At 33.6% G+C, this 14,919-nt stretch overlaps 1 protein-coding gene across 2 annotated transcripts in view; it reads right to left on the reverse strand.

The window, feature by feature from the left end:
* The window catches only part of LOC127155038 (teashirt homolog 2), a 169,561-nt gene that overhangs the window by 64,016 nt on the left and 90,626 nt on the right, over nt 1–14,919 (reverse strand). The window contains exon 1 of one of the 2 annotated variants that reach the window (XM_051096987.1): nt 1,024–1,595. The exons of the other annotated variant lie outside the window; for it this stretch is intronic. Coding sequence (XP_050952944.1) covers nt 1,024–1,063 — 40 coding nt within the window. The 5' untranslated portion in view covers nt 1,064–1,595. Of the gene's footprint in view, nt 1–1,023; nt 1,596–14,919 lie in introns of those variants that run through there. 2 annotated transcript variants of the gene reach the window in all.

A 14,919-nucleotide genomic window follows, 5' to 3' on the forward strand; every position in this document is an offset into this window, starting at 1 on the left:
CACTGGTGTACAGTTAACAAGCTAAAGGCAAAATAACAAAGCTGGCCTCATCATATTATTGTAATGTAAATAAACGATGCGCCCGCGTGTGTGCGCGTGCATTCACCTCTTGTGTGTCCGTGTGTCTGTGAGATATTATGGGTTCATAGGAAGTTCAACCGATATTCGGATCCAAAGCAGCACATCTATCCAAAATCACACCGTATTTCCTCAGTGTGTTTAGCTGCAGAAACGCGTCGGTTCCCAACAAAATCTGGCTTGAGGTTAAACTTTTTAAACTCCAAAAAAACTACCTGAACGTTTGAAATTAAAATATGGTTCGTTTTACCTCATTAGACAGCGTGTGAATACCAGCCATGGCAATAGTGGTAAATTAACATTACAGACAGGCCAAGAAGTGAGCCTTGCCTAAACTCTAATTCACTATATATACACACAAACACCTTTAAAACAAGACAAATTACCTGAAAAGCGCAACGGCTTGCAGTATGAACGCTTGCTTTAAAAGACAATTTGAAAATGTGAGGTAAAGTGGTCTCGTTTTAAAAACATTACTGGTGTTTTTACAGCAAAACATGATACAAATACTGATTGCGAGTATGAATTTTTCGCGGCGTGCGATAGGGGTTACACAAGGTTCACTACGCGGTCCGTTTAGAATGCTACAACGTTACATTTTCGAACACGCCGTTCGTTTGATGAGGTCAAACGAACGGTGTTTACGTTTTAAACACGCGTTTACGCTCATTTCAACGTGAAACAGTTCGCCAGACTAGAAAGTTGAAAAACTTTCGCCGGATTTTGTCGGGAAGCGTATCCATTCGCGGTCTCAAAGCATCATTCTGTGATATTAAACACATCCTCTTTCTAAGACAGCGCTATCACTTTCATCATACTCTTTCGCAAGATAAAAAGAGGTTCATTCAGATACAACCCCGTACGCTTGCGAGCCTAAATCGCGGATGAATAGCAATATTCATGTCGGGATAAATGTGAAATGATAGGTGTCAGGTTGAATCTTACCCGCAGCCCTTTTGGGTGCCTGCTGTTTCCTCCTTGGCATGTTCAACTCTCTTTAGTTCACGTACAGTGAAATTGAGCCCAGGTGAAATTCAGTATAAGCGCTCTGATATAGTCCATACACACGCAATAGCGACTCTCTAATGCACTTCAGTTCCGTACAATCCAGTATCTCAGAAACGCTGTCCACAAATCAGGTGTCTCTTTTTGAATATACCTCTCCTTCCTAGATAGACAGATCTATGGCGGATTGTTTTGCTTTGCTTTTCTTTCCGTCTCTTCTTCTTCTTCTTTTCTTTTTTTGTTTCCCAAGCCAAAAGGACGAACGCTGTCAATCGCTTAGACTCCCGGTCTCGTATGAAACGTAGTAGGAAAAGGACAGAAAAAACAGTGTATATCACACACACTCTCTCTCACACACACACACGGCGATGCCAGCAGCAAACATCGATCCATAGAACAAACTGAACATTAAAAACTCCTCCTCCTCCTCCTCCTCTGGACTTGATGATGGCAGCGAGACATTTGTTACACTAGATAACCACGAGTTTATTAAAGAGACAGAGGCCGGAGAAAACATGAGACAGCCCACAAGACCAGCCTCATACTGTCTCTCTCTCTCTCTCTCTCTCTTTTCTCTCAGCCGCTTCAGGCTGGAGTTTACAGAGATGCTGGGAACTAAGCGCGTAAAAAATAATGTAATGACACAGTGCAGAGTAATAATGAATAACGTGCTTGGGATGTGTAATTATTTTTAGTAGCTGCCAGAAGTGAGATATAATTGCCATTGCTGTGGTAATTACTTACATTAACATGTCTATATGCATAAGCAGGACTCTGCATATGCTTCAAAAAATGTTATACCTGGATTTATTTTTAGTAGCTGCTAGAAAAGAAGCATTATTGTTGTTTATTCAGTTAGCAATTGTGTACATTACCTACATGTATTTAGACATGTTTATAAAGGCAGTGAAAACTATTATAGAAAAAGATTATAGTGTGCGTGTTATATAAATATGGATAATTAATGAACGACTCATATGCGGTATATGTTGAGTAGCTGCTAGAAATTAAATATTATTGTTGGCCTATTACATGCAGTGGTATGTTATAGATATAACTGTTGTGTACGGTATATACAGTCGGCTACTGTATACGTTTCCAGACATGTTTATAAAAGGCACAGAGCCAGAATTTAAAACATTAAATACACAAAGTAGATGTTGTGTGAAAACAAAGAAAAATGTCACAGTGTCCATGTTATAGTGTAAGTATTGATAATTTAAGAACAGCATGTATGCAATATTTAATTATGTTTAGTAGCTGCTAGAAATTAGGCATGGTTATTGTCATTGCTATTGTAATTGATTAGATTAGCATCTTATATGGCTAACCTAAATACATACACAGTAGGCTAAAATAGTACATAAATAAAGGAAGAGCAAAGGAAAAGGGTGAATAAAATGACTGTATACATTTTATATTAAACATTTACAGTACAGTGTCCATGTCACACATTTTACACAACTGATTATTATGCATAGAGTGTATAAATAACTATACACTAAATTTTTATTATATACAATTTTAAAATACGTATAGATAATTATAGATTTTTAATTATATCGATTTTGGCTATACATTTCAGAAATGTTTTAAAAAATAGAAAAACTAAATAAAATGTCAAAATTTTATTGAGAGGATGTGCAAAAGAAAATATGTATACATTTCAGTGTCCATGCTGCACATTTTACACAGCTAATTATTATGCTTACAAATGTATAAGTTTTGGGTTCTACTTTACATGGATGCTTTTAAAAAAATAGCATGCATGCATGCATGCATAAATAAATTGGTAACACTGAAAGCATATATATATATATATATATATATATATATATATATATATGTCGTTTTGGGTTCTACTTTACATGGATGCTTTTAAAAAATGCATGCATGCAGAAATAGGTAACACTAAAAGCAAGTGCAAAGAAAAAAAGTAGAAATAATTATACATTTATATATTTTATAATACTATATTATTATATAAAAATATAATTATATATATTTTTAATTATATAGACTTTTTAGCTATACATTTCAGAGATGTTAAAAAATAGCAATAAATAAACAAATAAATATTTCTAAAATGTAGGTGTTACACTGAAAGAAAGTGCAAAGAAAAAAGCATGACTCTATGAGTTTTTACACTACAGTACATTAAATACATGTTCATTTATATTACTCTAATTCTAATGCAATACACAGTATCATGAATGCCGTAATGTGCTGTAATGTACTGTGTGACCATGTTTTCAAAAATGTGTTTGGTTTTAAGATGGCCTACATTTATCAAAACTGAATAGTCATCTCAATGTCATCAGTCATGTCAGTGTCAAAAAGTGGCCCGATTTCCCTGAATTCATCCAGTGTAATGACACTCAGCTCAGACAAGCGATTTGATTTAAACCGAAACCATAGAAACATTGAAATCTTTCAGCTGAAAAACCTTTATGATGTCATAGTAACAGCAACAATGAGCGGCGCACAATGAGCGGCGCGGTACATTGTTCGGCACAGCTTCATTACAGCGTAACTGTAGTCCTACAAGGTGAAGCAGAATGGTTTGCCTTTCTGAAGCTCTCCAGTGTCTCACCATTTGTGTCCCGACCTCTCACCATCTCTGATTATTGAGGTCACCGATAAACAAATGAGTGGCCATTACTCACAGACTACAGATGACCTCAGCGCACACGCCCCCTCCCACCATTGCTGTGTGATAAATGATCCCGCTGTCATACAGAGAGATGATGCTGCCTTTGTTAATCTGTTATGTGGTGACGTTACTCGATCCTCCTGTTTTCGAGCCCGCTTTTCTCCCTCTCCTCGCGCTGATGTGCGGATGCCAGTCACCGAGCGATGATGGCAGAGACCTCCCGTGAACTTGACATGAACTCCTCCGATCAATCAGTGTTGAGCCTCTACTCTGACCATACCTGTCTGACAGCTTTTAACACCCTCTGTGTATAAACGCTAACACACTCTCTCTCACACACACGGCACTATAGCTCTACCTGCATGTATTGTATTGCTGGCATGTTGCCTACAACATACACCAACCATCCCTTGATCAGCGTTATATGTCTTTCACTAAAGTGCACACAGTTAATAAGCTGTAACATAGGGGTATTTTGTCATGTGCGGTGTCTGTTGGCTAGTATGAGGTTAAGATCGGTTAAAAGTCCACAGGTGTGTTTTGTGTGGTTGTGCGCCATTCAGAATTGAATTCAGAATCCCTTTTATATTCAACTTCAATTTGAATTGAACTTGCAAGCAGGATGCGGAATTGGAATTTCAATTTAAGGAAGCAGATTTAAAATGATATGGAGTTTAAAGAAATCCTTAAAACTGTATTATTTATTTATTTTACAAGAAACTCAAAGTTTGTCAAGGCATAAGTTTAAAAAGTCTTGAAGTATGACGGTGTATAGATCTCATGGATAGAAAGAACAATAAATAGAACAATAGAAATGACAGGAAGATAGATAGATAATATAACATAAGATAACAACAGAATGACAGAAGATAGAATGATAAATAGAATAGAGAAAAAGAAAACAATAGAATGATAGAACAATAGATGGAAGATACAATGATAGAATGAACGAACGATAGATAGATAAAAAGAGAATGATTGAAAGAAGATAACATGGTAGAATGATTGAACAATAGAAGACAGAATGATAGAGAAAAATGATGGAGCGTTGGAACGATAGAACTAAAGATAGAACGACAGATAGAACAATAGATAGAACAACGGAACGATAGAACAATTGACAGAATGATAGGTAGAATAACAGAACGAAAGAACGATCTATAGAACAATAGATAAACGAATAGAATGATAGAAAGAAAGAACGATCAATATATAGACAGAATGATACAATAGAATGATAGAACAATAGATAGAATGATAGAATGAGAACGATAGAACAATAGAACAATAAAACGATAGTTAGAATGACAGAACAAATCAAAAGATAGAACAATAGACAGAACAAGAGAACAATGAGAGAATGAGAGAACAATAGGCTGATAGAACAATAAAAAGAGAACGATAGAACAATAGACAGAACGACAGATAGACAGAACAAAATATAAAATGTTTGATAGAACAATAGAATGGTAGAACAATAGAGTGATAGAACGATAGAACAATTGATAGAACGATAGACAGATAGAACAAAAGACAGAATGATAAAACAATCGATAGAACTATAGAACAATAGTAAGATAAAACAACAGATAAGAACGATGGAACAATAGAGCGACAGAAAAATAGACAGAATGATAGAATGAAAGATAGAACGATAGAACAGTAGAATGATTAAATGATAGAACAATAGAACGATAGTTAGAAAGATAGAACAATAGAAATAGAACAATAGATAGAATGATAAAACAATTGATAGAACGATAGGTAGAACAATAGAAAGGGAACAACAGAAAGATAGATAGAACAACAGAACCATAGATAGAATGACAGAACAATAGAAAGACAGAACAATAGATAAAACGATGGAACAAACAGAGTGACAGAAAAATAAACAGAATGATAGAAAGATAGAACAGTCGATAGAACGATAAACAGAATGATAGATAGAACAATAGAACGATAGTTAGAATTATAGAATGATAGAATGAATGAACAATAGAAAGATAGAACAACAGACAGAACGAATGAAAGAATGATCGAAAGAATGACAGATAGAACGATAGAACAATAGAACAATAGACAATGACAGAATGATAGATAGACAGATAGAACAAAAGATAAAATTATAAAACGATCAATAGAATGATAGAACAATAGAAAAATCGATAGGTAGAGAACGATAGAACGATAGACAGAATGATAGATGGAACAATAGAGCGACAGAAAAACAGACAGAACAATAGATAGAAAGATAGAATAATCGATAGAACAATAAAAAGATAGAACGATAGATAGAACAATAGAACGATAGAACAAAAGACAGGACAATAGAATGATCAAACGATAGAACACTACACAGAACGATAGATGGAAAGATATAACAAAGGATAGAAGGATAAAACGATAGATAGAACATTAGAGCGTTAGAACAACAGATAGAATGATAGAAGATAGAATGAAAGAGAGAATGATGGAACGATCGATAGAACGAATTAACGAACGATAGAACGAACGAACGAATGAACGAACGAACAAACAATAGATAGAACAAGGTTGATAAAATAACAGAACAACAGAACTAGAATAATAAAGTAGAATCATAAAAATGATAGAACAACAGAAAGAGAGAACAATTAAACTGAAACTGATAGATAAAACTATTGAAAAGTAAAAAATTGGAATGATAGAACGATAGATAGAACAATGTATAAAAAGATAGACAGATGGTAGATAAAACGATAGATAAATACAGAAAAGGATCAAATGATAGAATGATTGATCAAATGTTAGATAGAACAACAAAACTAGATAAAATGATAGATAGTCCAGTCCTGAATTTGTCCTGAGATACACACATGAATGACTCCTCAAACCATGCAGTTACAGGATTTATGATTTGATTAAAAAAAAAAATCTCTTTTGACCTGAAAGAAATAAAGAAATAAACTAAAGCTAGCAATAAACAAGTAAAACAGAAAACAGACTGAAAGAGCAAAGGCTCTTTACTAATGCAAGCAAACAAATCTGAAATCTTGACACTAAAATCTTGAAGCGTTAACACTGCAGATAGTTCCGGTCATGTCGGTACACAGCCTTCATAATATGCTGTAAACTTGATTGTGCAGTGTAAAAAAAAAGCCCTTCTAAGTTTTAGTTTGAAGCTGACTGACATAGCAAAATATTTGCAACTGTTGCCAATGAATGCGACACAGTGTTAATTTGCATGGTAGGGGTTTTCAATGTTTTGTTCCGCAGCCCTGGTGCAAATCGTCAGTTCTGCGCTGAGCCGAGGCGAGCTAATTAAAATGCACTCCCCATGATGAAAGAGTCAAGGCCTGGGGATTCCAAACCTGCTTCTGATTCAAAGCTGAAATTTCATGTGATACGGACAGGCGGTGATTGAAGTCTTGAGAGCTGTAATTTTCAAAGTAGAACAACAACATATGCATACTGTTAACAGCAGATGCTTAATTTGAAAATCTAATGCATATAACCCAATTAAAAGACGAGGAAAAGAACCACAAGTGAAATTAAATAGGCTGCCGTGCTGCTTGAAACCTTTCAAGACGAGTCTTTCAAGACTGCGAATATTTTGCCTGATATTTTCATCGAGAATCTCAGCTGAGCGATCAATATTTGTGCGTGATAATTAACACCCGGCTGCCACATGTAGGATGGAAATGTTGTGCCACGTTCTATATTTTGGGTCCCTTAAGCGGTTTTCATCCTGAGGAACTGGTTTTCATGAACGAAGGACAATGCAACAAATATTTCATGAAATGCAGGACAGAACACCACAAATCAGAATGACTGAGCAACAAAACTACAGAAAGATAGACAGATAAACGACAGAACGATAGACTGAACGATAAACTGATAATAGATCAGAACGAATGAAAGAATAAACAAATGAATGCTAGATAGAATGAACAAATGATAGATAGAATGATAGATGGATAGATAGATGGATAGAACGACAGGCAATGGATAGATGGATGGAAGCACGGATGGATAGTCAGAGAATAGACAGAACAAATGAACGATAGAACAGAACAGATAGAATGATAGAATAATAGAACGATAGAAAAATAGATGGAATGACGGAATGATAGATAGAATGATCGATGAATAAATAGATGGATAGAACGGATGGATAGTGAGACGTTAGAACGAATGAATGACAGAAGGATTAATAGAATGACAGTTAAATTGATAGAACGATGATAATCAGAATGAATGAACGACCAAACAAACTAACGATACACAGAACGAATGCTAGCAGAGAGACAGAACGAATGAACGATAGATGGATAAATAGATGAATAAAATGATAGAATGATGATAGATCAGAACAGATGAACAAACTAAAGAATAGACGAACGATACATAGAACAAACGCTAGAAAGATAGACAAACAAATGATAGAACGATAGATTGAACGATGGATGAATAGATGGAAAGAACGATAGGTGATGGATGAATGAAAGGACGGATGGATAGTCAGACGATAGAATGTTAGACAGAATGAACGAATGATAGAACAGACGATAGAACGTTAGAAACAATGATAGAACGAACAATAGAATGATAGATAGAATGATAGATGGATAGAACGATAGGTCATGGATGGATGGAAGGACGGATGGATGGATAGTCAGAAGATAGACAGAACATTAGAATGAACAAACGATAAAACAAACGATACGATGATAGATCTAACGATAGATGGATAGAACAAACAATAAAAAGATGATAGATAGACAGATAGAACGATTTAGACGACAGACGGAACATTAGAACAAATGAACGACCAAACGACAGATGGAATGATAGAATAATAGAACGATAGAAAAATAGATGGAACGACGGAATGATCGATAGAATGATCGATAGAATGATCGATAGAATGATCGATAGAATGATCGATGAATAAATAGATGGATAGAACGGATGGATAGTGAGACGTTAGAACGAATGAATGACAGAAGGATTAATAGAATGACAGTTAAATTGATAGAACGATGATAATCAGAATGAATGAACGAACAAACAAACTAACGATACACAGAACGAATGCTAGCAGAGAGACAGAACGAATGAACGATAGATGGATAAATAGATGAATAAAATGATAGAATGATGATAGATCAGAACGGATGAACAAACTAAAGAATAGACGAACGATACATAGAACAAACGCTAGAAAGATAGACAAACAAATGATAGAACGATAGATTGAACGATGGATGAATAGATGGAAAGAACGATAGGTGATGGATGAATGAAAGGACGGATGGATAGTCAGACGACAGAATGTTAGACAGAATGAACGAATGATAGAACAGACGACAGAATGATAGATGGATAGAATGATAGGTGATGGATGGAATGATGGATGGATAGTCAGACGATAGAACGTTAGAAACAATGATAGAACGAACAATAGAATGATAGATAGAACGATAGATGGATAGAATGATAGGTCATGGATGGATGGAAGGACGGATGGATGGATAGTCAGAAGATAGACAGAACATTAGAATGAACAAACAATAAAACAAACGATACGATGATAGATCTAACGATAGATGGATAGAACAAACAATAAAAAGATGATAGATAGACAGATAGAACGATTTAGACGACAGACGGAACATTAGAACGAATGAACGACCAAACGACAGATGGAATGATAGAATAATATAGATGGAAAGCTAGAATGATAGATAAAATAATGGAACGACGATAGATCAGAACAAATGAATGAACGAACAAACAAACGACAGAACGAAAGAACGATAGATGGATAAATAGATGGAAAGAATGATAGGTGATGGATGGACAGATGGATAACCAGACGATAGATAGACAACATTAGACAGATTGAACGCACAGTAGAACGAACAACAGAAAGATGGCAGATGGAACAACAGAATGACAGATAGACAGACAGATAGATGCATAGATAGATAGATAGATAGATAGAACAACACAATAATGGCAGATGGAACAATAGAACAACAGCTGGAAAGACAGAATGATAGAATGATAAAATGTTTCAGTTCTCTTTAGCAGAAGGACAGTGCAGCAAATATCGGATGAAATGCAGGAAGGGTAAAACTCCACAAACGCCACCCAAACCCCAAACCGCTCCTCCTGATGAACTAATAGGCCTTCACTTGTCAAGGCTGCATAACAGAGAACGTGACCTTTTCCTGTGCGTATGCAAACATATTGTTTGTGTATGTAAAGATGTGTGTTTTCACAGGATGTTGAATTAGCTGAGGGGAACAATCGTGCGGTTCCAGCACCAGAGGCTACGATCACAGATTTTCCTGCCTTGAGATGAAGAGAAAAACAGATCAACAAAATAGTGGGGGGTAAAGCTGGAATCTGCAGTATTCTGACCAAATTACATGTTCGGTTAAACAAAACAAACTATAGTTGAAGACAATTAGTATGTTTACATGCACAATCTTATACCTGGCTAATAATGTACATGTGCAAGCTTTTTTTTTATTAATTTAATACTTTTATCCAAGAAGGATACATTAAATTGATCAAAATGTCAGTAAAGACAATGTAATATAAAAGATTTCTGACTTTTATTCTTTATATTCATAAAAGAATCCTGAAAAAAAATCATAATTTCCACAAAAACTGTTCATAACTGAAAATGTTTCTTGAGGTATCACAAAAAAAATGCATTTAAAAGCATATTAACAAAAATCAGTTAAATTAAATTAAATTAAATTCAAATTAAACTGTAATAATATTTCACAATATTACTATTTTTAGTATGCTAGAATATTAAGAACATTTTATTTTAACACATTAATAAAATAAAATAAAGTTTATTATGCTTACCAAGCCTGATCAAATCTACTTTAATATTCTAGCATACTAAACATAGTAATATTGTAAAAATATTATTACAATTTAATTTAAACACATTAAAATAAAATAAAATTAAATTAAAATAAATAAAATTTTTAAGTATGCTAGAATATTAAGAGTAGTTTTGATCAGCCTTGTTAAGCATAAGAGACTTCTTTCAAACACATTAAACACATTAAGTTAATACTTTTATCCAATAAGGATGCATTAAACTGATCAAAATGTCAGTAAAGACAATGTAATAAAAAGATTTCTATTTTTTTATTCTTTATATTCATGAATGAATCCCGAAAAAATTATAATTTCCACAAAACCTGTTTATAACAGAAAATGTTTCTTAAGCTTTTCTTAAGCTATCACAGGAAAAAAAATCAGTTATTTAAATTAAATTAATTAAATTAAATTAAATCAAATTGTAATAATATTTCACAATATTACTATTTGTAGTGTGTATTTAATATTTAATTTTGATCAGCTTTGGTAAGCATAAGAGACTTTATTTTATTTAATTTTACTTTATTTAAACACATTAAAATAAAATAAAATAAAATAAAATAAAATAAAATAAAATAAAATAAAGTAAAATAAAATAAAATGAAAAGTTTCTTATGCTTACCAAGGCTGAGCAAATTACTAAAAATAGTAATTAATTATAAATATTATTACAATTTAATTTAAACACATTAAAAAAATTAAATTACCTAAAATAAAAAAAATAAAAATGGTATTTTACAATATTACTATTTTTAGTATGATAGAATATTAAAGTAGTTTTGATCAGCCTTGGTAAGCATAAGAGACTTTATTTTATTTAATTTTACTTTATTTAAACACATTAAAATGAAATAATTAAATAAAAAATAAAATAAAATAAAATAAAATAAAATTAAGTAAAATTAAATAAAATAAAGTCTCTTATGCTTACCAAGGCTGATCAAATTACTAAAAACAGTAATATTGTGAAATATTATTACAATTTAATTTAAACACATTAAATAATAAAATAAAATAAAATAAAAAAATAAAATAAAAATGGTATTTTACAATATTACTATTTTTAGTATGCTAGAATATTAAAAGTAGTTTTGATCAGCCTTGGTAAGCATAAGAGACTTCTTTCAAACACATTACATCAAAATAAAATAAAATAAAATAAAATAAAATAAAATACTGATCCCAAAGCTTTGAACAAACTACGTTTATATCTCACAATTGCGAGAATAATAAGTCAGAAGTGTGAGATAAAAAACAATTACCCTTTTTCAATTACCATTGCGGCTTCCACAGATAAAGGATAAACAAGATCTGCAACAAAACAAAGTGCTTCAGGATAGCCTCATTTATCATTGTTTATCTTATGAGAAATCATAATGCTAATAATAATAATTTAACTTCCTCCCGGTGGGGGGTAGAGTCAAAGTAGTTACTGCGACCCAACATAAGGTGTTTTTTCACCTCAATAGGGATCCATGCTGGCGGTGTTTCCAACACTAGCACTTGACCTATTTCCTCTCATGTAATGTATCGTTAAAGCAGCCTTGTGAAATGGCTTAATTATTCATGCTTGATTTCAAAGTATGGTGCTTAAGCAACGCGGCTCCGCGGGAGGACTGACACACGCGACGCTGTTCCTACAAGCACGCATACTGAGCGCCGCGCGGACGGGCCTGTTCACCGACACAACCTCCGCTGTGTTCAGTCTGTAGTCGGCATTAAGGTATTAGTGCTGCTCGGAAGATAAATGTCCATGTCACACACGCACGCTCACGCACACACACACACGGTCTCGGTCTATGGCTGACATTATTCAAACAGAACTGGAAAATTTGATATAGTGTGAAGTGACACACATCTGAAGCACATTTGAGGAAGACTGAGTGATCTTTGAGTAATCTGTTTGAAGGAAGAATATTTTCCATATTACCCTTCTGATTTCCCAAAAGTCATATTGCACAAAAAGCCATGACCTCAAAATAGTATTTGGACACTTCAAGCACACTGAATGTCCATGCATTAGATATCAGACCAAGCGGCATCAGCAAATGAATCATGCTAGAGCTTCTTGTGACACTTTTTGAATTATTTTTTAGGTCTTCAGGTATTTTTATGCTGAAGTCACTTTCCTTTAGGTCACTTCCCACAGAATAACTACTAGTAAAGTTCATCATTTTAACTATAAACATGTTTAATGAGGTTTGACATGCAGTGTCTAAGATTTTGTTTTATTCATTTTTTCTTCATTTTTTGTCTATTGCATCTTATTCTGAAACCTAACAAACTAATATATTATGTATATTATATTCACACCGATGGTGCGAGAACACTATTGGAATTGCTCAGATTCTTCTTTTTCTTCTCCAAAATGAACATATTTTTGAGGGCCTAAACGTGCTTGAAAACTCATGAAACTTAGCACACACGCCACAAGTGGTGAAAATTTACATCTGATATGGGTTTCAGAAGTGGGTGTGGCAAAATGGCTCAATAGCGCCACTTATAACATTTCAACTAAAAAAAAAAGTGCCTTTTGAGCTATGTTTCACATATATGTACGAAATTTGGTAGACACAAAACCGAAACCCAACAGGAAGTCTATTATTTCTAATTTTCTCTGCAAGTTTGTGTCGTTTTTAACATTTTCAGGTGTTTTAATGTATTTAAATGAACTCCTAGAGATTCAATCAGATCAACACCAAATTTAGTCAGTGTAATCTAAAGCCCTTTGTGCGTTAAATTGCAAAAATCTTGCATTTTCGTTGAAGGGCGTGTTCGTGGCGGCCTGACAAACTTCGATGTTTCAATATGAAACAGGAAGTTGTTATAATTCAGGCATACAATACACACATGCCAAAAGCGGTGTAGATTTACATTTGATATGGGTTTCAGAAGTGGGTGTGGCAAAATGGCTCAATAGCGCCACCTATAACAATTCAACTATAAAGTGCCCCTTGAGCTATGTTTCACATACATGTACGAAATTTGGTACACACATGTAACACACCAATGCCTACAAAAAAAGTCCTGGTGCGAAGTCCGAAACCCAACAGGAAGTCTGTTATTTCTAATATTCTCTGTAAGTTTTGTGTCGTTTTGAACATTTTCAGGTGTTTAAGCAAATTTTTAAACGTAAGCGAATTTTAAACGTATTTAAATGAACTCCTCCTACAGATTTAAACAGATCAACACCAAATTTAGTCAGTGTAATCAAAAGCCATTTGTGCGTTAAATTGCAAAAATCTTGCGTTTTCGTTGAAGGGCGTGTTCGTGGCCGCCTGACAAACTTCGATGTTTCACTACGAAACAGGAAGTTGTTATAATTCAGGCATACAATATCCGATCTGCATCAAAATAAACATGTCTGATAAGAGTCCTGTAGACATCTAAAGGGCAATATTCAGTTATAATCATAGCACCACCTGTTGGCAACAGGATACGTCATGCTTTGCACTAACTCAAACATAACATGATTAATCTGCACCAAACTTTGTTTTATTAAAGTGCTGGCCTGAACACATCTACATGCCAATATCCAGTTACAGTCATAGCGTCACCACCTGGTAGCAAAAAGTATGGTACATATAAATGACTTTGACATATTTCTTCTATACAGTATTTACCACTTTAAATTCATATTGCCCACCGTTCACTGTTTTCCTACAGCCACCGGGTGGTAGTTATTTTATATTATTACAATATAAAATTTCTGTTTTCTATTTGATTATATTTTGAAATAGAATTTATTTCTGTGATGCAAAGCTGAATTTTCAGCATCATTACTCCAGTCTTCAGTGTCACGTGATCATCAGAAATCATTCTAATATGCTGATTTGCTGCTCAAAAAACATTTCTGATTATCATTAATGTTCAATTTTTTTGTGCAGCCTTATATTTTCATGGAAACTACAATACATTATATGTATGTCAGATTTTTATTTTTTTTTTTTAAATAAGTGACTTATTCTACAGTAAAAAACAGTAACATATAGTTTTCTATTTGATTATATTTTGAAATGTAATTTATTCCTGTGATATAAAGCTGAAAGTACATCATTTTAACTATAAACATATTATATTATATTATATTATATTATATTATATTATAATAAAGTAATTTTTTTGTTGTACAAAAAAGCACAAATGGTTCTTAGGATCAGCAAATGTTTTGGCACTTGGCCTTCCTTGTGAGTTTGTTTTTTTTTTCCTCCAAAAATTTTTTTTTCACTTGAAGTAATTACAATTTTTACTGATATATGCACCTTAGTACTGGATGAGTGCATGATTTCACT

This window comes from Labeo rohita, chromosome 23, assembly GCF_022985175.1.
Source record: "Labeo rohita strain BAU-BD-2019 chromosome 23, IGBB_LRoh.1.0, whole genome shotgun sequence".
NCBI classification, from domain to species: Eukaryota; Metazoa; Chordata; class Actinopteri; order Cypriniformes; family Cyprinidae; genus Labeo; species Labeo rohita.